Below are 23,536 nucleotides of genomic sequence, written 5' to 3' on the forward strand. Positions count from 1 at the left end.
GCTGGGCTGCAGCTTTATCACTTGTCTAATCTAGAATTCATTATATGTTGGTGTGATAACCTGCGAGGCTGCAGCTGCATCACTCTGTTGATCTAGAATTGATGATATGTGCTGATCTGATAAATGTAACCTGTCCTTCCATCCTCGAAAATCTCACCGTCTCATTCTGTCGCTCCAAAAGGATAGGCAAACTAACTAACCTATTTCCATGGTCAGCCACAGGAAGAGGTTGTCTCTTAAACTTCGAGGTCTCACCATCATCCAAGACGTCTCCTCGGCCAATTACATAAAGCTGGCCTCCAATGCCAGCCTCAGACTGGGCATTCTCCGTCAATCACTTTTTTCTTGGAAAATCAGAACCAGACAGTCGCCTGCAATGTGGAGTAGTTTGTATAAAGGAAGATAGGGTTTTACAGAGCCTTACATAATCCGTTAATATAGATGAACAAGACTGGGCCCAACACAAAGCATTGGGGGACTTGAGCCTTCACTGAGACAGGAGAGGGTTCGAATGATAGCAACGCGTCAACTACGCAAGTGGAGGAAGTGGAGGAAGTCAGAAATGAGGAAGTCAGTTAGCCTCTGAAATGTAAAAAGTCGTTAGTGGGCGTTAAAAATCTCATGGTGTCCTTTGCGAAGAGTAGGCGATGTATCATCGGCACCATGGCGAAATTCCAAATTCCTGCCCGAACCTAAATTGAACATCAAGCCTGGCCAGCCTGTTCGTGAAAGACATGGGCCAGGGTTCCTCCTCCCCTCCCCTCACCCCAAATATAAGCGACAATAATGTGGGAATAAGTGGCCGTTAAAGAAGAAGAAAATTTAAGTTTAAAAAGTGCAAATATATGAAGCTGCGTGCATTAGTGGATGCATGGACAGTTAAGTTTTTAAATATTTTTAACAGTGATCTCAAAAGCTCATAGAAGAGCTTATGGACAGGGATACTAGGACAATATTTATTTTACATTAAATGAATACAAATTAGTAGACAATAAGCAAATCAATAGAGTATACCATAGGGGATATGAACCTGGGATCACTGTTTCATTAGCCAAGCGCTCAGAATGAAACTTATGGCTAACCTAAAAGTTATATTATATGGGCACAACGGCACATATAACGTCTCAAATATGGCATAAAGTTTAATCTAACACCTCACCTTGTATAATGTAAAGAACCAGCAGCCATAAGTAAATGCCAGAGGATGTTACTTGTATCCACCAGGAAGTAAAGAAAGGGAAAAAGAGAACCCGGACAATGCCTTTGCGAGTGATAGCTGTCCAAGCGCTCTCTGGTTTGGCTTTGGCAAACGTGGATCCTGTATGAAAAATAAACAACCAACAAAAGCAACCATGTTTATACACAAGCTCTTCATACATTGTGGAGATAACAAACCCAACACACAAGAACAAAGAGCAAAAGTAGAGTCAAATGTGGATGAAAGAGAGGCAAGTCAAGGTTATGTAACTCGACATCTTCCGTACACTTGATCCTGTTTGGCATCCTGCCCTACTTTTCACTGTCAGATAATTGTATCTCCAGTCTCCTCCTCAGCTGCTATTACATTACCTCCATGCTCACAAGCATCAGATTACTTTGGATGATATGATCTCGCATACCCCATTTCTCGAGGCTGGCATCCATCAAGGGAACATTCTGGGACCAATCCTGTTCTTGAACTATGTCAATAACCTCCATCACTAGAAAATCCATGCAGATGTCTTTACCCTGAACAAGACTGTTCCTCACCAACCAGCCAAGCAGGCTGCAGCAGCATCCCTCTCCAATGATGGAGAAAATAGCTGGCGATCTACCTGGAACATGCAATTTTTTTTTAAATGCAGGAACCCATACTCTCACTTTTCCCTTCCATAAGGACCAGCAACAACTCCCCCAATATAGTTATGTGGTTATCAGCAAGGAAAGGAGCAGTCTCTGGAGCTCCTGGGCTTCACAATCAGCAATAACAGGCATTGGGCAGATTATACCTCAAAACCTACCAACACTTTAGCTATCTCTGGCGTAAGTCTTTTCTCAGTCATTCTCAACTAAGCAATGTACAAGAAGTTCATCCAAGGTGCCACTGAACACGACTTCTCTGGAGACTTGTGCTGTTGCCTTTAATCCTGTCTCCATTGTGGTCATTTATATCATGACACAGGAGGCCGAGTCTAATCTAATCTTGCACGTGACAAATTACAGCTCACAGATCTAAGTCTATGTTGGACAGCCAAGTCAAAGCGCTATCTGTTGTTCGGTTGATTGCCCCAAATCCTTCATCAAATCTCCATAGGTTGCACTCATTCACAATGTGATGAATCGTCTGATCTGGTTGATCACAGCCACATGCTGGGCTGTCTTTGCAATTCCATTTGCAGACGTGTTGTGATGTCCTTGCATGGAGAGTGCAGATCCGGTTGAGGGCAGACCACTGTTTCCGGGGGAGGTCGAAACCTGGAGGCTCTTCTGTCAGATTACTCACCGGTTTTGTTAACAATGTTGTTGTCTGTCCAGAGATTGTGCCACTTTGCATCACTGATTAAACCCCGCATCACTCAAAACATTTGCAGAGCCACAGAAATGTTTGCGCGATTCGAGGCGCATATTTGGTAGATTAGATTAACTCGTGAAGTACCCGTGCTGCGTACGGGTGGGAGGCCAGAAGCAAACAGACAATGCAGAAACGGCGAATGCTAAAGCATGAAACCAATAAATTCCACATTCCTGTAACACCTTCAGTTGCACGTAAGACATGGACAGCAAGTTCGTGAAGGACTTCCATGAAAAACGTACCCGTTCGCAAACAAACGGGTACGTTTGTTCCATACCCAGTCAATGGCGAATCTGCATATGGTGATCCACGAATGTCACGTTTAGAAAGTAGAAACTGTCACTGCATTTTTTCATTCACTTGAACTCGATATCTCTTTTTTCGTTCCAAACAGCATAACTCCAATCACAAATTAAATAACATTAATATAAAAAAAACAACTTTTAACAACATAAACAAATATTTAAATCCTGATGTGAAGTTCCGTACGGTTGGGTGAACACAATTACAAATTCAAAATCGTAATTGTATTCACTCAATTTCAATCATCAATTGATACTTTAACAAAACGATTAACACGATTAACATGTCTTTGGGCTTTCAAGACAGAATTCAAAGACAGAAAGACAGAATTCAAGTGTCTTTGGGCTTCTTGAAAAGCGCTATATAAAATAAATGTATTATTATTATTATTAACGTTTAACGATGAAACATTATGATTGAATGACAGTTGTATTGGGATATTATCAAACTCGCACATTGCCATCATCTGTCCACTTCTGCATTTGCGGCAGGTTCGTAATTGTCATCAAAATCTAAACAGTATTTGTAGAATTTCAATAAAAGCCACATCACTGTTCATATCGGTAAATATTATTCCATCGTGTTTGGAAAAACTGGAAAATTGGAAAAATTCGAAAAACAATATAGCCTATTTAACTCCAAGGGGTCCCAGGATTACCCACCCAAAATATCGTTGCGATCGGTTCAGCCGTTTTTGCGGTACCTTCGAACAGATGGACGGACGGACAGACGGACATTTGGTGAATTATAGTAAGATGTTCAGGATTAAATAATTAAATTGATATATGTGGGAAAGTTAAATGCCCAGACCATGCTCAGCTTGCATGCTCAGTCAGGGTCACCCAGATAGCTCAGATGGCAGAGCACTGGTACGGTTTTCCAGAGGACCTGGGTTCGATTCCTGGTCTGAGCATGTAATTTTCCCACATATATCAATTTAATTTGGTAGATTCTGCAGGTCTTCATGGATTGGAATAGTCCGTGGGCTGAGTAGGGTTTACATGCATCCCCCCCCCCCCCCCAACTTAACTTCCCGGGTATGTCCATGTACCCCCCCCACCCTAGGGGTTAGGAAAAACCATGTTAACAGAAAAAAAAACTCATTCCCAAGGTACCTCCCACGCATATTTTGATGTTACCCTCCTGTGTCAGTGATTTCCGAAAATTAGGGGTAGGCGAAATTCAAATGGCCATAACTCTTTACCTAGTCATCCTATGGTTGCATATGACCCCTCAAAATGTTTGTCCTGGGACACTCTTTACAATGATATGTGTTATATGCAAATGAGGTCACTAATGAGGTCACCAGAGGTCAAACTATGAGGGAATGGGTTTTTTTCTGTTAACATGGTTTTTCCTAACCCCTAGGGTGGGGGGTACATGGACATACCCGGGAAGTTAAGTTGTGGGGGGGGGGGGGGGGGGGGGAGGGGGATGCATGTAAACCCTACTCAGCCCACGGACTAGAAGCTCTGGGTTGACTTTTATGCCGTCAAGCTCTCTCAGCATTCTTACCTTCCAGCGCACACCAGTGGGTGAGTTTTTAGGAATGGGAGCCTGATTTCAGTGGACCGCTGATTAGTGTTTTCATGACAGTGTGTTTTGTGTGGCTGCTCTCTGCCCAAACAGGAGCAGTATTTTTTTTTTGGGAGTGATTCCATGCATCTGTTGATTGTACTTTGACAAATGTACCCAATGATATATTGTGCAGTTAAGTATTGAAGAAAACTTAAAAATATATAATGATTATTTTGCTGTTAAATGCCCCTACTTTTCAAAGTTACAATTTGATGTCAAACTGTTCACCACCATCTAAAATCACCCCACCCTCACCCCCTTCCCCCTCCACTCCCTCTTCCCTCCCCATCCAAAACAATTATCCTTTCTACCCCATTAACCCTCCCCAATCCTATCTCGATCCAAGTTTCTAGTTTTCTCTTCCTGAGAGTTTGCTTTGTATCCATCTTGTCCACATCATGCATCCTCCCCTTCTCACCATTCCTCCCCACACCTAAGTCCCTCTCTATTTTATCCTTCATCCCTGCTGTTGATATTTCCCCCCTATTTTTTGTCTCACCATCATCCAAGACGGGTTCAAGACGGGATGATGATGCAAGTTTCCTTTTGTTCTGTTTTGTCATGATCCATTCTACACTCCAGACCTTCCATAAGCCTCGACTTTGTATGCATAAAAAGAAGAGGATTGGAGCTAAAACAGACCATGAGGGAAGCCTATCATTCAAAATCCCAATGGAGCTTCTTTGCTCTCCGAGTGAAAACCTATATCTTTGATTGCTAAGCATAGAAGAAAGGACATACAACATGGCTTGGCACTGGAAAAGTCTGGCAGCTTTCAGCATAAGACCATGTCGCCATGTCGTATCATACGCCTGATGTAAGGTCAATTAGTGCAATACCGGTCTTGAGCGCGTATTGGTAGCTCGGCCTCATTGTAGGTGGGAAGTGTAAGTACTTGATCAACACAGCTCCGACCAGGTCTGAGGCTAGCTTGACCCCTGGGAAGGTTGGGCTCAAACAGTAGAGAGAGCTTGGCCAGAAGGACAGGCTCAAACAACTGGCATGTCTTCCATAGCAGATATTGGGTCAATAGGGAGATGGGTCCACAACAGTTTCCCCTGGCTGAAGGATGGCATTAACTTTTGGCTCTCCCCGGCCTCTTTATCCTCTTTTAAGGAGGCTGAGTCTCGGTCTGATATCACTCACCCCAGGCAGGGGGCAAGGTGGTAGCCTTGCAGTGTTCTCAGCTCTTCTGGTGTTGCTCCTTGCATGTTCTTATCTCTCCACCCAACTCCTGTCCTCCTCAAAGTAACACACGTTTTCCCAAAAGCCTTACCTTGTCAATTCCAAAACTCTAAGCTTATTAATGTGTTCTCCTCTTCTCATGTATATTAAAGTCTTCCCGAATGTGTCTTGAGTTGTTCCTACCAGGCAATTAATTCCACGACTCATCTCATGGTCTATTCCATTTATACCTTTACAGTTTGTCTACGTCCACCGAGACTCTGAGCACGTCTTTCACCTGCAACTTTTATCCTCATGCTGTGGGGTTCATCTGTGTTCTTGGCCACACATTTCCCCTTCACTCAACTTTGTTGGCCCTTTGCCCCCTGTTGTTCTGATCTTCTGGGAGCCTTGACACATGTACAAGTATTTTAAAAAGAATAACCTTCGCAGACATTCAAAATAAAAAAATAGATAACAAAATAAGCGTATGATCAATTTAATGAGATTACAAATTGATCTTGTGAGGTTGATCCGTAACCTAAAGAGAGGTTAATATCAAGATTCCAGGCCAGTAGTGCTGAGATTGAAACAATGTAACTCAATTCCAACTTTTCTGTGTGGCACAAATAAGCAGCCACAATAATCTGGAAGCCTCTTATTAGTCCCCTACTGGTGTACACCGTAGGGGACTATAGGTTTGCACTCCGTCCCTCCGTCAGTCTATCCATCTGTCCATCTGTCCATCTGTCCGTCAGTCCGTCACGCAAAGAACAGCTTTCTGGACTTTTTTTCCTAAACTCTTAATGCTAATGATTTCAAACTTGGTTCATGGTTTCCTCATGATAAGTTACAGATCAAGTTCGAACTTCATGACGTTTCGATCATTTTTGACAAAGTTATGGCACTTTGAACTTTGGGAATTTCCCCAACAGTTTTCCGGACTATAATTTGGAGTGCGGCAAGTCATAATACTGTCTTCTGTGACAGTGCTACCCAATGCCGGTAGGGGACATGTATTGCAGCGCAATACTCAGAATGCTTGTTCTTGATGGCATTTTTATTTATCTTTATGATAATTATTATTAAGGCCTTCCATTAAAATGTAAAGTCGTATTGTTATTCTTCCAATTATAAATACTCCAACCAATTTTTGAGTAGTCTCATGTGCGAACAATCAATGTTCGTTCCGAAATCGTTACAGGAACAGAGAATTGTCTCAAGTTAATCATAACAGTAATCATTTCGTCTTTTCATAGCTGACCTCGACCTTGAAGTAACTTTGTGTTGTCCATATCATGAAAACAGTGAACACAACAGTTTAAAATTTTGGTAGATAGAAAATGGGCTGACCTGGATCCTAACTTCATTTTTGACCTTCATCTTTTGACCTCTGGCCTTTCGAATTGCAACAATTTGTTCCCAAACTTTTGGGGTCAGCACCAAAACCACTTAAACCATCACAAAGATATTTAATTTATATACACCTTTGGACATCTGAAGTGAGAATTACTTTCATGTATTATTCTGCAGTTTGACCTGGAAAGCCTTCATTATTGATCTCAAGACAGTACGTATTGTGTTGGTGGTGGTTATTATTATTCACTTCTGGTTAATGGCAGTGACAGCTCTTCTTCTTTTTTCTGAGTGACCTGCTTGCAACGTTGACCGATTCCCGATTTGCTTCTTTGCTTCTGTCTTTGCTCCCGAACCATTCCCGATTTGCTTCTGTCTGTGTTGAGTGTTGCCCACTTTTGTTTGTGTTGAGTGTTGTTCACATCATCTCATGAGCGCATTTGGTTATATTCATCTTGTGTCTCTGCCATGGCTGGTTAGACCTATCATTTTCCTCTAACTCAACCATTCGTAATTCTTTCTTTCCATTACCTCTTACCAGGGAGTCCCCTCACCCCCTCCCAACCCCCCCCCCCCCTCCCATCTCCGCTCTGGTTCCACCCACTCTCAGCACTGCCGTGTCCCCCAATTCCGTGTCCCTCCACCCTCTGTACCCATCCCCAATGCCATGCCTTTTCTATGCTTCCTCCTTCCCTGACCACTCTGCTTCACCGATTCACTCCCCATGTTACTTCGCTCCAGCCCCACCTTAGGTTTCTGCAGGTTTCAGCGGTCTGCCAGTAACCCACTTCTGTTGAAACTCCCAAAATCCATACTCGGTATTCTTCTCTCTCACTCCTCTGTAGACCAAACCTCCTTTGTCTGTTGAATTATATTCTTCCCTCCAAAGCTTTAATATGACTGTTCACCACCTCCTCCGGCTACCCCCAACCCATCCATTATAATATTTTAAATCTCATTAACCCTCTACAAGCACACTGCTTCCTTTCACTAATGTATTGTGCTTCTCTCCCTTCCCACACCCTCCTTTTCATATTTTTGTTCCATTTATGTTTCATCCCCATCTCTCCCTTCTTCTTCTTCTTCTTCTTATTTCTTAGTTTGAGCTTGTATCCAGCTTTTTTGCCCTGTTTTCTCGTCCACCTCCCATTGCTCTCATTCCTTCACATGCCAATTCTTCCTCCAAGTTTCCCTCTACCCCGCTTGTGGCGTTTCCCGTTTTTACACTATGTTCCTTCTGTTATATCATGGTTCGTTCCGTGTCCTTGTTCGTTCAAAAACATCGACTTTGTATAAAGTAAAAACTTTAAATTCTCGAGGCTGGTCATTGCATACTTAGGAAGCATACTTGGCTAGAAACTGGGAATCTATCAAATCCTTGTTATAGTGTTGTTTAAGCATGAAAAAAAAAATCCTGTATCAAATTTTTAACAAAGACAAAATTTGAATGAGGTGTTAAATATGTATCGACCTTGACGATTGATGATGCAAAGTTTTCATTTATTATTTAAAATGGCAACTCTCTTGTAGCCTCATTTTACCTGTGTCGTGTTACAGTCACCGTATTTTTCAGCGTACACGTCGATACTTTTTTCCCTGTGGAAAATGCGGGCCTCAACTTGTACTCAGAATGGACACATCTATGATTTAAGACATTGAATTGCATAAATGAAAATAATTGCAAAGTGTGATGTTTTCTGAAATAAATGGTTTAATTGGTAACTTAAAACACTGTTCTTTAAATTCAATAAAAGTGATTAAGCTCTTTCATGGATTAAAATGTGCTAGTATTACAATAAGTGTCAGGTGTTTGAATTTATCAAGTAGTGAAATGCGACAAAATATAACGTGCTACGAGCCAGTGTTGATAACGATTCTGTTCTGTTGCTCGTTACCTCCGCCACCAAAGGTGGATGGAGGTTATGTTTTCACCCCTGTCTGTTTGTCCGTTTCTGAACAAAATATCTCAAAAAATTATGGACGGATTTGGACAAAATTTGGGAGATATGTAAGCGTATGTGACAAGGACGAAATTATTAGATTTTGGTGAAGATCCAGATCCGGCTACTATAATTTTTTAAGCGATTCTTCACCATTGGGAGATAGGGACAAAAACGATACAAAGCAGGATATCTCAAAAAGTTGTGTATGGATGATTTTGATTAAATGTGATTCTGCATTATGATTTTCTGGTTTACTCTGGGATACGTAAACTGTTCACCTGGTGGAGGTATGCTCTCTACTGAGTGCCGTTCTCGTTAAGTTATAGTGTACGTTCTACTGTTGTGTCAGGTGTTTATGTTTATCAAGGAGTAGTGAACTGCGACAAACTATAACGTGCTACGAGCCAGTGTTGATAATGATTCTGTTGCTCGTTTTTAAATACTGTACCTCTTTATGATAAGAAACATGGTGAAAAACTATATAAATTCCTAATTTAACTGAAAGGTCGTCCCAAAAAGTAATTCAAATAATATACACAAAACAGCTAATTAATATTCATGACCCTAGAAGGGTTAGAGGTGTTTATGTTTTTTTCACGGGTATAATTAGAAGAAGGGTATAAATAATATAGTACCCTAGAAGGGTATAATGAATATTCACGCAGGCAGCGATGTCATGTGTACTTGTATTAGGGACAAATTCAAACATTGTTCTGACCGAATGACAGTTTCGCAAACTACAGCAGGTGATTTTACTTCATCTTGCACTCCAAATCGACTTATCTATGAATAAAAGGGGGAGAAATGGGGAAATTAGCCAAATCGACTTATGCACCAAAAATACGGTATAACTAAACAGTGGGTTTTTAATGAAATACAATTTGGGAGCTCTTTACAATTAATATTAATAATAACAACTGCAACAACAATAATAATAATAACACTCCGTTAATGTAAAAGTTATTTGGACATTTGAATTTTGTATCAATTTAAAAACTCAAATGTTGAGGTTCCAATTACAAGTCAATTAACGTCTCAAGCTGTCAAGTTGCGAACCAAGTTACAAAACATATTAGAGAAAGTTAAAATGTGTTTCTGGATGTCATCGTCAGCCAAATCCACAAGTGAAGTGCAGTTCAAAACAAACAATGGCTCACTCACCACGAAGCAAGTCGACATCAATAAGATCGGGTTTCACATGGCCAGACTTCTTTGGCTTGTTTCTCAAGCCCTGGAGGCAAACACCAAAAGATTCTTTTTTAAACAGTTTGTGTCACATTCAAAATTTGACAAAAGCTGTAAAAATAGATTTTGTCTAATTATCTTTGACACACAAGTGCACACGCACGGTCAAACGCACACGCATGCACTGCAATGCAGGGCTCTCAGGTCTAGCATGACCCTGATGATGCCTCAAGCAAGGGCGAAACCAGTAGGTCAGTTGGCTTGGGATACCTGTTGGGTCACTGTTTGCATCAATGCCTCGTGGAATCTGTCTTTGGCTGGTAAGACTGCATCTGATAGTACAGCTCCGAGGCTTGATCGTTCAGAACAAACTGCTAGGCCTTAGACCCAATTTAGGAAGTTTTAGAACTGTAGTCCCAAATGAAAAGTAGGTGAGATATTGTAGTCAATAGGTGAGATATTGGCCACAGCTATCATGAGATGGGTGAGAGATACGACTGGCATCGACTTCATAAATCCCATACACAGTAAGTGCGATGTTTCCCGAATTCATTTGTTATAACCTCTGGCAAACAACCATGCGATGAATTGTCACTTACCAACAAAATTGTAACAGCTGAATTGACAACAAAATTGCCTTTTATCTTAAACTTCACGTTTATCTCAGGATAATTACAACTAATCATTAAATGGGAAACAGGTTGGACATTAGCCAGCTGCGGCATCCAGAGACAGCTGAAATCGTTTCTGCTAATGACATTATTAGCCCAAACATAGTGTTCATGTGATGCAAGCCAAGGCAAAGGACTGCTTCCACACACAACCAGCAGGAATTACCAATTTATCACAACACTGCACCTGTTGTAGCTAGGAGAATGACCAATGAGACTTATTCTCAACCAGACCTTCAATATAATTCACGCACGAGTGTGTGTGTGAGTACGCGTTTTGTTTTTTTTGTCAGACTACTCCTCCTACAGTTCTGGGCCGATTACATCCGGACTTTCTACATAGGATCAGTGTGACTCCAGTTAGTGCATAGAGGTACTTTTTTTTTCTTTTTTTTCTTTTTAAACTTTTCCAGTGGTCTTGGAGTAAAAAGGGGAGGAGACGCAAATTCTCTATGTAAATGTGTATCGTGTATCACCGCCTCCAGGTGGGAGAGGGAATTAAAAGCCCACACCTTTTACGGTACAGTATTCCTGGTCCACGTTTTCCAGCGCAGAGAGGTATTTTGAATTACACATTTGAATAAGGATAACATAGCGACATTACTCAGGACTCGCATGATAACGTAATTCATTGCTTGATGCCAAAGCACAGATCTCTATATTGCAAAATTAAGAGGTTATGGCTTATATAGTACCCTCCCACGATTCGGCTGGCAATGCAAATGTCTCGATCAAATGTATGAAAACTCGCATCTCAGAAACCAGGTTACCTACGCGGATGGCATTTTGCATGGCATCAATTGTTACGCAAACCTTACTAGTCCAACAAGTTTTGCTGAGATGCAAGAGGATGACGTTTAGAAAAAAAAAAGAAAAAAAAAGTACTTTTAGTTTAAAAGGCCTGGTGTAAAATGACACTGGCATAAAAAAAAAATCTTCAACCACCCACGTTTTGAAAACCTAGGGATATGGTTCTGGCATCATTTCAAGGAACGACTTAAAACCTACAATCCTTCCAAACTCTAACTTTAAAAAACTTTTCACTAAATGAGAACACAACTTCAGTGTATTGTTGTGCAATGTAAATAAGCATAAAATAATGTTCACAAACATGCTTTAAGCATGCAGGTAAGAACACAGCACAATCAAAATTACCAACGAGTCATCGTGCAACTAAGAGGCATCCACATATAATAGTACATCACGCAGAGATAGGTACATCCTTTCCAACACAAAACACATCACCATTCATCTCAGATTAAGACCCCCGCCCCCCTCCCATTCCAAATATTGTCAAGAAACCTTGAATGATGGCTTCCCAGACAAGTGGTTTGGTAGATGTGGACCAATTGCTCGGCCACCTCGTTTGCCTAACCTGTCCCCATCGGAGTCAATTTTATGGGGCTATGTAAAACTGTTGTTTACTCATCAAAAGCACATTCTTTGGATGAACTTAGGTGTTTATGTGGTGGTTGACTTGTAATAACTATAGTGGTGACTTTACCAACGATGTAGAATTTGCCTCGTCAGAAAATGTCAACTTGTCAAGAAACCTAGGGGAATTTGGTAGTGGGACTTGTTTGGTAGTGGGATCTGAGGGGCAGGGGTTCTCGACTTGCTTAGTAGTGGACTTGAGGTTAAAGGGGGAGGGGGTGTTCGACTTGCATTTGGTAGTGGGATCTTGAGGTGAAGGGGGGAGGGAGGGAGGGAGGGGTGGAGGGAGGACCCTGAAGGACCCATTTAGTGAAAAGTTTGCTGAAGGAAGACACCCCACAATTTGAAGGACCCCGGAAAATGTAATCATACGTTGAATAAAAATTAATAGTAATGTTTAAGCAAGCCAATCAGCACACATGGTACGTGCCTAAAAAAATAGTGTTACGTAATTTTTGAACAGCCCCATATTGAAGTTAAACAATCCGTGACTGTGTAACCAATCAGCTCGTTCTGATATAACTGTGGCAGAGGCTGTCATGGATGAGAGGAGTTGAGTTTGTCATTTAATAGTGCATTGAATGCATTTCCCAAACCTGCTGTTCATCTTTTAAGAGTGCTTTAAATGCGTGCTTCTGAATTGGTCCGTTACAGGATTTTTTCGCAGGTTGTGACCACAGTGCGGTCATTCTTGTTCATTCATGCACTCCCTTGGAGTTCCCTTAGTATGCATGCTAGGTTTCGGGCTGCCAGGTGTCATGGTTTTGGAGTTATGGAGCACACGCACACGACACTACACCACAATAGATAGAGCTGTGCACCATTATATAATTATTGTTATTGTCAATTTCAGTCAGCATTCCTTCATCAATTTGTTTCATTTCAGTATGAGGAAGCTTTCTTGTTCACCATTGGCACAAAATCACCCATGCATAAACCACTCGTGAGCATCCATCCATCCCAAGAGTGTGATATACTATATGGATGCCATTTTCCAAATACTGCAAACTCAAATTCTGTCACATAAAGTGCAAAATCTGCCATTAGTAAATACTAACATTGTTAGCACAGGCTGTAACTGTGAAATCATGAATGTTCACAGGAAACAAGTTCTTACCAGTCTTACAAACTGCATAAGAAGAAGACAAAGGAGGAAATCATGTGGAGAAATATGGGGAATGCCAGAAACATTTCACAAGATGCATTTAACAGGAAATCGAAATGGAAAATAGCACAAATCAAAATATGCAGAATGCCCTAAAACCAACAGCTTATTTTTTTTTCTTCTTTTTTTTGTATACAAGATCGAGGCTCATGTAAGAGTTAACATTAATCACACAAAAAAAAAAAACGGACACACAAAACATACAATAAAGGGAGCGGGAGACAAGATGGGTATAGAGAGGGAAGCACACAAGTACAACAGCAGAAAACAGGGACATCAGGAGATCAGGAGATATGTGGGAGGGCAAGGGCTTGGGGGGAGGAGGTATGGGAAGAGGGGGGGGGGGGGAAGGTATAAAACACATGGACACTGCTAGGACTTCCAGGAAAGAAGTTGATATTTCAAAAAAGTCGATCTGGGGTGAATTAACGGTGGTAGAAAAGTTCAAGGTTTTGGATGGGGGAAGATAAGAGATGGTGGTGAACAGCTGTTTTAAAGACCTGGAAGGAAGAGTGGGATTGAAGAAGAGTGAGGGAGTTTGTTCCAGAGGCGGGAGTAAAGAGGAATGAAAGAGTGAAGGTGAGCAGAGAGTCTTGATTTTGGCAATTTCACCAGAAGAGGGTTGCTGGCAGATCTTGTGGGAATATTTGGGGAATATTTGGGGATCACCTGTGGGAATATTTGGGGGACAGAGCACAGATAGAGCTGGGGGAGCAAGGCCGGATAGGAGTCGGTAGAAGACAGAAAGACCACCAACCTGCCTGCGGTGAATGACTGAAAGGCCCTCACAATCAGCTTCATCACGGCAGATTCCAATGATTCTGAAAGCTTTGGTTTCAACAGCGTGAAGCCGAGTTCAGTGTGAGGCAGGAGCACCAGCCCAGAGGGGAGAGCAGTAATCCATTGAGCTGTGGATGAAAGCCTTGTATGTGGTGAGGAGCTCAGGTGTGCCAAGGAAGGACTTCGCACGACGGAGGATGCCCAGTCGGCGACTGGCTTTGGAGGCCAGCTTGGAAATGTGGTTTTTCCATGAAAGATCATGGCAGATAGTGAGACCCAAAAGCTTGAGGGACACAACTTCTTGGAGAGGATTGTTCAGAAAGTCGATGGGAGGGTTGTCCAGTCGATCTTTTCGGAGAGACATAGTAAGAGTGTGTAATTTGTCAGGATTGAAAGACATGTTCCACTTGTTTGACCAGTTTGTGATTTTGTCCAGGTCTGCAGAGAGTGAGGAGGCTGCAGACTGCCGATCTGAGGGATGAGGTATGGAGCGGCATAGGGTGGAGTCATCAGCAAAGAGATAGAGAGAATTTTCCAGAGTCGTAGAGATCATTGATGAAGACCAGAAAAAGCACAGGGTCCAGAACACTGCCTTGGGGAACTCCAGGTTGAACAGGAAGGGGAGATGAGAGAAATCCATTCAGGGCCACATGTTGACTACGACCAGAGAGGAAGTCCACAAGCCATGCGTGGAGGTTTCCATGGATACCATAGGAGGAGAGTTTGGTGAGCAGAGCGCGGTGCCAGACCGTATCGAAGGCACGTGATATGTCAAGGGAGACGGCTCTGATTTCTTGTTTGGCATTGAGGACCTCCATCCATTGTTGAGACAGCAGAAGCAGCAGAAGCAACAAAAGCAGCAGTAGCTGAATAAAATTGCCATTCATTTGCAATTATCTGCAACTTAAAGTGAGCTTGTGGTCATTTTGACTGCAATTACAACAATATGCAATTGACCTACAAGAGTGGGTTACAGTCATTTGAATGGAGATAGAGAGGGAGGGGGTGTGGGTGGGGGGAGGGGACGGGGGAACCCTGTTCCTGTTTAAAGACAAACAATTCACCCACCACCCATGCTCGTTGGAAAACGTGCACTTCCTGATGGAGGTCTCCATCATATGGATTTGCTTTGAAGTTTCAAAAAGAGCTTGTAAAGCATAAAACAATGTTAAATATTACACCATTATGACACATTTGTCTGTGACTTATCTTAAAAGTATATTCTGCAATGAACAATTTCGTGTTCAATAAGTTTTGTTGATCCTTTGGCGGTCACCAACGTTAAGTGACACTGTTTAAGGTCCACACTAATCAATGTCAGCTACGAATTATTTGGGACTTCTCACAAGGGTAAGAAGCTTCTGTGTACCCTGAAAGAACCAAGAAAGCTGTAGCCTGTTATGCAACACCAGCACGAGATTGCTGTGACATGCACAATTATTTGACAAATGCAACAATGAAAGCATTTCAGAGAGCTGCAATAGAAAGGTGCCCTATAATCTACCTATACCAACATAGCTGCTAAACAGAGCAGAAAAATCAAACAAAGGTTAAGGTAGGAGGGGCAATGACCGATAAAAGTAAAAAACAACCAAAGTAGGAGGAGAAAAACAGCAACATCCAAGCAACAATGAGGTGCAGTCTCCTTTACCTTTATCTCTCGTTGCTCCACAGATCGCTCCCATGTTTGCTGATCATACGCTCCAATCTGTGAACCCATAAATGCACATAGACATGGAGTAACAATGGCAGTGTCCATTATAGCACAACCACTGAACACTATATAGTTTTCTCATACCCCACTTTCACATTTGAGATGATGCAGATGATGATGATGTAGTGAGACATTTGAGATGATGTAGTCAAAACTGTCAAACTAAAACAAACCCCATTTCCCTCCTATTTGGAGGATCATCAATCCTCTGCTCAAGGTGAATGCAATTCTGAGGAATCCAATATAAAGTACAGTCAGACACCGATATTCGTGGTCCCAACATCCGCGGACCACACGTATTCGCGGTCGATAAAATACGTCCTACTTCTACATTTGCGGGCCTGTGCCCCGCCTACTCGCCGTTTTTCACTGGCACAAAAAGACCATCTTCCACCAGCCACACACATGACATCTAAAATCATCTTCCACGCAATACACATAAACCATTTCCCACCAGCTATGCACATTATAGTTCTAAAAGCATCTTCTACGTGTCACACATAAAGCAGCTGTGCATGCACAACCACACGATTGGACATTCTTTTCATGTTGTATTCGCGGTTTTTCACGGGATTTTTGATTTTCCCTCATGAATCCCAAACTGCCGGGAACCTATCCATCCTTTTCCCATTGAAACAATGCCACCACATTCGCAGATTTGACATTCTCGTTCAGGTCTGGATCCAGATCCAGCCTATCAATAGGATACAAAACACAAACTGTTCAGCCTGGCCAATGTATACACTCTACCGAGTGCCATTCTAGTATATAATTGAAGCAAGCCAATAGGCCTGTAGTTACGAGGGTGCATTTTTGCACCATGTTTTTGTATTGCAGTGATGTTGGGCAGATGATCTTCAGGGCAGATGGAAATTAAACAGAGGGAATGATTGGGTGAACAGAATAGAAATGATGAGCATGAGCAGCGGAGCAGGCTTTTCGGACATGAACTGATGCAGTCTGTGCCTGTCGCATAATCGGAGTTGAGGTTTACTATAAACATCTCCACCTTATTAGATGAGAAAGACAGTATCCAGGAAAAGTTGGGTACGAGAGGATAGGGTAGGTAAATGGATTAACAGGGGAAAAAAACACCAGATTTGGAAGAAAAATAAAAATAAAAACCAGAATTGCAGCATTCGGTCTTCTCACGAACAGATTCAGCTGTGGTGCCATTTGAAGGGAGGGAAGGAGGGGGGGGTGGCGGGGGGAACACACCATAGACAGATTTGACAAGGGTCACCAGGTCTAGAGACATGTGTGAGAGTTCAACCTTGATGTTGCCAGATGTTGTTGACCTGAGGTTGCCTTCGTTCAGGATTTGCCTTCCAGGAAGAGAAGACGCGCTGTTTCAAGACAACTGAAACTGAAACTGAAACTGTTCTCCCCTATGGGCTGGTGCTCCTGCCTCACACCTGGCTCGGCTTCACGCTGTTGAATCCAAAGTTTTCAGAATCATTGGAATCTCCCGCGATGAAGCTATCTCTGAGGGCCTTTCACTCACTCACCGCAGGCAGGTAGGTGGTCTTTCTGTCTTCTACCGACTCCTCTCCGGCCTTGCTCCCCCAGCTCTCTCTGTGCTCTGTCCCCTAAATATTCCTACAGGTCGCACAAGATCTGCCAGCCACCCTCTGATGGTTAAACTGCCGAAATCTCGGCTCTCTGCTCACCTTCACTCTTTCATTCCTCTTTTCTCCCGCCTCTGGAACAAACTCCCACACTCACTTCAATCACACTCCTCCCTCCAGGTCTTCAAAACAGCTGTTCACCACCATCTCTTATCTTCCCCCATCCAAAACCTTGATCTTTTCTACCCCCACTAATTCACCCCAGATCCACCTTGTTTGAAATTCCAACTTCTTTCCTGGAAGTCTTGGCAGTGTCCATATGTTTTATACCTCTCCCACCCCCCCCCCCTTCCCTTCCCCCCAAAGCCCTCTCCCTCCCACAGTTCTCTCGATGTCTCCATGTCTCTCGGTCCCTGCTCTCAAATGTTGTGTTTGTGTCCTTCCCCCTCTCTCCCCATCTTGTCTACCGCTCCCGATGTTATTTGTTTTGTGTGTCTGTTTGTCTTTCTGTGTGATTAATGTTCGCTCTTTCACGAGCCTCGATCTTGTATACAAAAAAAAAAAAAAAAAAAAAAAAAAAAAAACTGCTTCACCGCAGTATTCTGTGTACCAGGGGTGATCAGATAGGTATGATAAATGTAGACAAGATGGTATAAATCTGTACAACGGGAAAGGAAGCATGTGTGGAAGGATTCCCAGGCAGTATTAATATCAGGGGAGGTGGAAATGGTGGACCTTTTTTGGCATGAGAGGGCAGTCTCTGCCAGTCAAGTAATGTGAACTCCCAGACTCTGCGGCACTGAGGTAGCTCTCTGAGAATAGCCAGAGATATGTTCACTCTCACAAGCACATAAACCGATTAAGCTATTGGAGTAGAAGAGGAACAGGAAACACTAATAGGAAAAGTCATCATTACCAAGTCCAAAAGGAAGGATGGGTCACTGGGAGAAATCTGAGTCAGTAAATTCACTGATTGGGTGAGGCCCATGGAGTCACAGAAGTCCTTTGCTGCAATAACATGGCTGGTTGAAGAGGTACCAACACCCAGTCAATTTGCATGGTGACAGTTCATCTCACCATATATGAGGAAGAGAGAGCTTGAATAGACAAACTGAAACAGAAAGGGGCCGTGATGCAGGAGAAGAAGAGAGAAGCCGTGACCGCAGGGGAAGAAGAGGGAAAGCCGTGACCGCAGGGGAAGAAGAGGGACGCCGGGACTCAGGTGAAGAAGAGGGACGCCGGGACTCAGGTGAAGAAGAGGGACGCCGGGACTCGGGGGAAGAAGAGGGACGCCGGGACTCGGGGGAAGAAGAGGGACGCCGGGACTCGGGGGAAGAAGAGGGACGCCGGGACTCGGGGGAAGAAGAGGGACGCCGGGACTCGGGGGAAGAAGAGGGACGCCGAGACTCGGGGCAAGAAGAGGGACGCCGGGACTCAGGGCAAGAAGAGGGACGCCGGGACTCAGGGGAAGAAGAGGGACGCCGGGACTCAGGGGAAGAAGCGGGACGCCGGGACTCAGGGGAAGAAGAGTCCCGCCGGGACTCAGGGGAAGAAGAGGGACGCCGGGACTCAGGGGAAGAAGAGGGACGCCGGGACTCAGGGGAAGAAGAGGGACGCCGGGACTCAGGGGAAGAAGAGGGACGCCGGGACTCAGGGGAAGAAGAGGGACGCCGGGACTCAGGGGAAGAAGAGGGACGCCGGGACTCAGGGGAAGAAGAGGGACGCCGGGACTCAGGGGAAGAAGAGGGACGCCGGGACTCAGGGGAAGAAGAGGGACGCCGGGACTCAGGGGAAGAAGAGGGACGCCGGGACTCAGGGGAAGAAGAGGGACGCCGGGACTCAGGGGAAGAAGAGGGACGCCGGGACTCAGGGGAAGAAGAGGGACGCCGGGACTCAGGGGAAGAAGAGGGACGCCGGGACTCAGGGGAAGAAGAGGGACGCCGGGACTCAGGGGAAGAAGAGGGACGCCGGGACTCAGGGGAAGAAGAGGGACGCCGGGACTCAGGGGAAGAAGAGGGACGCCGGGACTCAGGGGAAGAAGAGGGACGCCGGGACTCAGGGGAAGAAGAGGGACGCCGGGACTCAGGGGAAGAAGAGGGACGCCGGGACTCAGGGGAAGAAGAGGGACGCCGGGACTCAGGGGAAGAAGAGGGACGCCGGGACTCAGGGGAAGAAGAGGGACACCGGGACTCAGGGGAAGAAGAGGGACACCGGGACTCAGGGGAAGAAGAGGGACACCGGGACTCAGGGGAAGAAGAGGGACGCCGGGACTCAGGGGAAGAAGAGGGACACCGGGACTCAGGGGAAGAAGAGGGACGCCGGGACTCAGGGGAAGAAGAGGGACGCCGGGACTCAGGGGAAGAAGAGGGACGCCGGGACTCAGGGGAAGAAGAGGGACGCCGGGACTCAGGGGAAGAAGAGGGACGCCGGGACTCAGGGGAAGAAGAGGGACGCCGGGACTCAGGGGAAGAAGAGGGACGCCGGGACTCAGGGGAAGAAGAGGGACGCCGGGACTCAGGGGAAGAAGAGGGACGCCGGGACTCAGGGGAAGAAGAGGGACGCCGGGACTCAGGGGAAGAAGAGGGACGCCGGGACTCAGGGGAAGAAGAGGGACGCCGGGACTCAGGGGAAGAAGAGGGACGCCGGGACTCAGGGGAAGAAGAGGGACGCCGGGACTCAGGGGAAGAAGAGGGACGCCGGGACTCAGGGGAAGAAGAGGGACGCCGGGACTCAGGGGAAGAAGAGGGACGCCGGGACTCAGGGGAAGAAGAGGGACGCCGGGACTCAGGGGAAGAAGAGGGACGCCGGGACTCAGGGGAAGAAGAGGGACGCCGGGACTCAGGGGAAGAAGAGGGACGCCGGGACTCAGGGAAAGAAGAGGGACGCCGGGACTCAGGGGAAGAAGAGGGACGCCGGGACTCAGGGGAAGAAGAGGGACGCCGGGACTCAGGGGAAGAAGAGGGACGCCGGGACTCAGGGGAAGAAGAGGGACGCCGGGACTCAGGGGAAGAAGAGGGACGCCGGGACTCAGGGGAAGAAGAGGGACGCCGGGACTCAGGGGAGGAAGAGGGACGCCGGGACTCAGGGGAAGAAGAGGGACGCCGGGACTCAGGGGAAGAAGAGGGACGCCGGGACTCAGGGGAAGAAGAGGGACGCCGGGACTCAGGGGAAGAAGAGGGACGCCGGGACTCAGGGGAAGAAGAGGGACGCCGGGACTCAGGGGAAGAAGAGGGACGCCGGGACTCAGGGGAAGAAGAGGGACGCCGGGACTCAGGGGAAGAAGAGGGACGCCGGGACTCAGGGGAAGAAGAGGGACGCCGGGACTCAGGGGAAGAAGAGGGACGCCGGGACTCAGGGGAAGAAGAGGGACGCCGGGACTCAGGGGAAGAAGAGGGACGCCGGGACTCAGGGGAAGAAGAGGGACACCGAGACTCAGGGGAAGAAGAGGGACACCGGGATTCAGGGGAAGAAGAGGGACACCTGGACTCAGGGTAAGAAGAGGGACACCGGGACTCAGGGGAAGAAGAGAGGGCTGGGACGCAGGGGAAGAATTCGGGGGTTCGGGATGCAGGGAAGGAAGAGCGGGACCAGGACGAAGAAGACAGGAGGTGGGGTGTGAAGGACGCAAGGGGGGAATATGGAGGGGAGGAAGCAAAGAGAAGGGCATGGGATTGAAGGACATAGAACTTGGGAAAGCCAAACAGGGATGTGGGGGGCGGGGAGTGGGAGGACCTGGAACGAATGCTGGGGAGTCTGGGTGTGAAGACAATGTGGGGAAGGGTACTGACGTGAGGACTACACCGTAGTCCCACATTCATTACATAAATGGTTGGATTAATCCAAGGGCAGAGAGGTAAAGGCAGATATCAGGATTGTGATGACGATGATTTATTAACGACAAGGGACGCAGAGGAAGCAGAGGATCAATGTCATAGGAGTTCGGCCTAAGAGCCGACTTAAGAAGCCCTTCACCCTGTGTTTGTACATCTCTCTGGTTGTTCTCAAGAGCCACATTTGTCTTACCTCTACACCTTATAAACCGGGTGTGCCGAGTATCCTGTTGGTTCACATATAAATCAATTAATGGCAATCATTTGACAAGTTCACTTTTACAAAAAACAAACCATTACGGATGATGGTTTTTTTTTCATGATATGTATGGATGTGGAAATTGATTGGGAATGTATTAGCCTCACACATTCCCAAAGGAACAAACAAGCTATTTTAAGTGCTGCATTGAAGTCAGTGAAGGTGGCCTGGTGTTGCTTTAGCCTGGTGTTTTAGCCTGGTGTTGGCTTAGCGGTTAGGGTGCTGGCTTGGGATCCTAGGATCCTGAGTTAAAATCCCGGTCGATCGCTGAATTAACACCAGGGGATTGACTCAGCCTGTCATCCTTGCGAGGTCGGCAAATTGAGTACCAGCTTGCTGGGATGAATGATCCCGGTGTGTACCCCGATTTAGAATAGGTACACCGTATCCCTGCGCTTAGTAATAGGCGACCAAGGGTTGGCGTCACGAAGGGCATCCGGCCATAAAACACATCGCCTCAAACAGGGAACCATGATTGTCATGGGGCCCGCAAGGCCAACCCCCGCTCTAGCGGGGAAAATGGCCTTAAAACGATCATTCATTCATTCATATTGAAGTCAGTGATGGAATGAGTGAGTCTGCACTGATTTTCAGATCTACCATAATCTGTACAATCTGGTGAGGCTCTGCCTTGTTACTATATATAGATGTTCTGTGTTGTAATAATACTGCAACTATTCTGAAACTCCAGAAGTGGTGGCCACTTTACAAGTCTCAACAATTCAAGTTTACATTATTGCAACATATTGCAAACACACTCGACAAACTAGCTCTCAAAAAGAAGCGTCGAGTGGAAAGAAAATTCCCACCTTACCTTTTTCTGATACCAGGCGATGGCATCTCTAGTACGGGATGCCATTGGCGGTGCATGGGATGCTCAAACGTTCTGAAAGACAACATACAGTGTGAGCAAAGTGAATGAACAAGAAACAAGACCAGGAAATAAATGGATTCACAACTGTACGGCTACACAAGTCGCACAACTTTTCAGAAAATGCACACACAGTGACGCGGAGGGAGCAGAGGATTTTGTATACAATTATATAAGGCTTAGGAACTTAAACTTAGGACAGCCTTAAATATAAGACCTGCATTGATAGAAAAGTGAAGAGGGAAGAGGCAGGAATCTATATACCCCAAAGAGGAATGACCCTTTCTGCAGCTCCTGTAGTGAGTGGGTGTAGGCCTACTACTACTACTAGTAAATTATAATATCGGTCGGTGGAGTTGTTGTCATATCAACATGTTGGGGGCCAGTGATGGAGAGGATCAATGTCATATCAATATCATCGTTCGATGTTTAAGAAAACACATGGGATCTGATGTTTGTTTGTTACTCCCGCCAGGGAGTAATGCATTCACTCGTGTCCGTGTGTGTGTGTGTGTGTGTGTGTGAACAAGATATCTGGAAAAGTTCTGAACGGATTTGGATGAAAGTTGGTGGGATGATTGTCCTTGGGATAAGGAAGAATTGATTAGTTTTTGGTGAAGCTCAGGATATTATTCCCGATCCAGGAATTTTTTGAAGGATATTTTTACCATTGGAAGATAGGGCTCTTTTTTTTTTTACATTATCTTCTATATATTCTATATTTAACATTGTGATATGAAAATAGTTTTCATATTTGTTGTAAATGTAGTTTAAACTCGTGGTTATGCGTTAGAGCAGTGTATTTTGTTAGCAGCGTCGTCTTCAATGTTCTTCTTTTTTTTTTTCTAATAAAGACATATTCTGTTATTTTAAAACCACCAAAGTGTGTATTAGTTTTCCCCGTTTCATAAAATGTACCGTTTCATACGTATAATGCTTTAAAACGTTGTTTTTTTTTTTTTTTTTTTTTTTTTTTTTTTTTTTTTTTTTTTTTTTTTTTTGTTTTTTTTTACCTCAGAAGAGATAACATTTAGCTCAGCGAATGTCATTCGCGGTGTCAGTATTTGATGAACTTATAAAGACTTAATTCCAGATTTGTCAATGGCTGAGGTATATTACCAAACTAATAAAACAGATTTGGCAAAATTCCAACTTTTTAAAAAA

At 44.8% G+C, this 23,536-nt stretch overlaps 1 protein-coding gene across 33 annotated transcripts in view; it reads right to left on the minus strand.

The window, feature by feature from the left end:
* The window catches only part of PHTF2 (putative homeodomain transcription factor 2), a 76,348-nt gene that overhangs the window by 32,034 nt on the left and 20,778 nt on the right, over positions 1–23,536 (minus strand). For 13 of the 33 annotated variants that reach the window (XM_078786920.1, XM_078786908.1, XM_078786921.1 and 10 more), the window contains 4 exons: positions 22,316–22,387; positions 15,770–15,838; positions 10,057–10,126; positions 1,160–1,318 (listed from right to left, as the gene is read on the minus strand). In XM_078786920.1, coding sequence (XP_078643046.1) covers positions 1,160–1,318; positions 10,057–10,126; positions 15,770–15,838; positions 22,316–22,360 — 343 coding nt within the window. In that variant the 5' untranslated portion in view covers positions 22,361–22,387. Of the gene's footprint in view, positions 1–1,159; positions 1,319–10,056; positions 10,127–13,302; positions 13,315–15,769; positions 15,839–22,315; positions 22,388–23,536 lie in introns of all 33 variants that reach the window. The other 20 variants (XM_078786928.1, XM_078786927.1, XM_078786915.1 and 17 more) reach the window with 2 other exon arrangements.

The sequence above is a fragment of the Myxine glutinosa genome, chromosome 11 (genome assembly GCF_964187855.1).
Source record: "Myxine glutinosa chromosome 11, kmMyxGlut1.1, whole genome shotgun sequence".
Classification (NCBI taxonomy): domain Eukaryota; kingdom Metazoa; phylum Chordata; class Myxini; order Myxiniformes; family Myxinidae; genus Myxine; species Myxine glutinosa.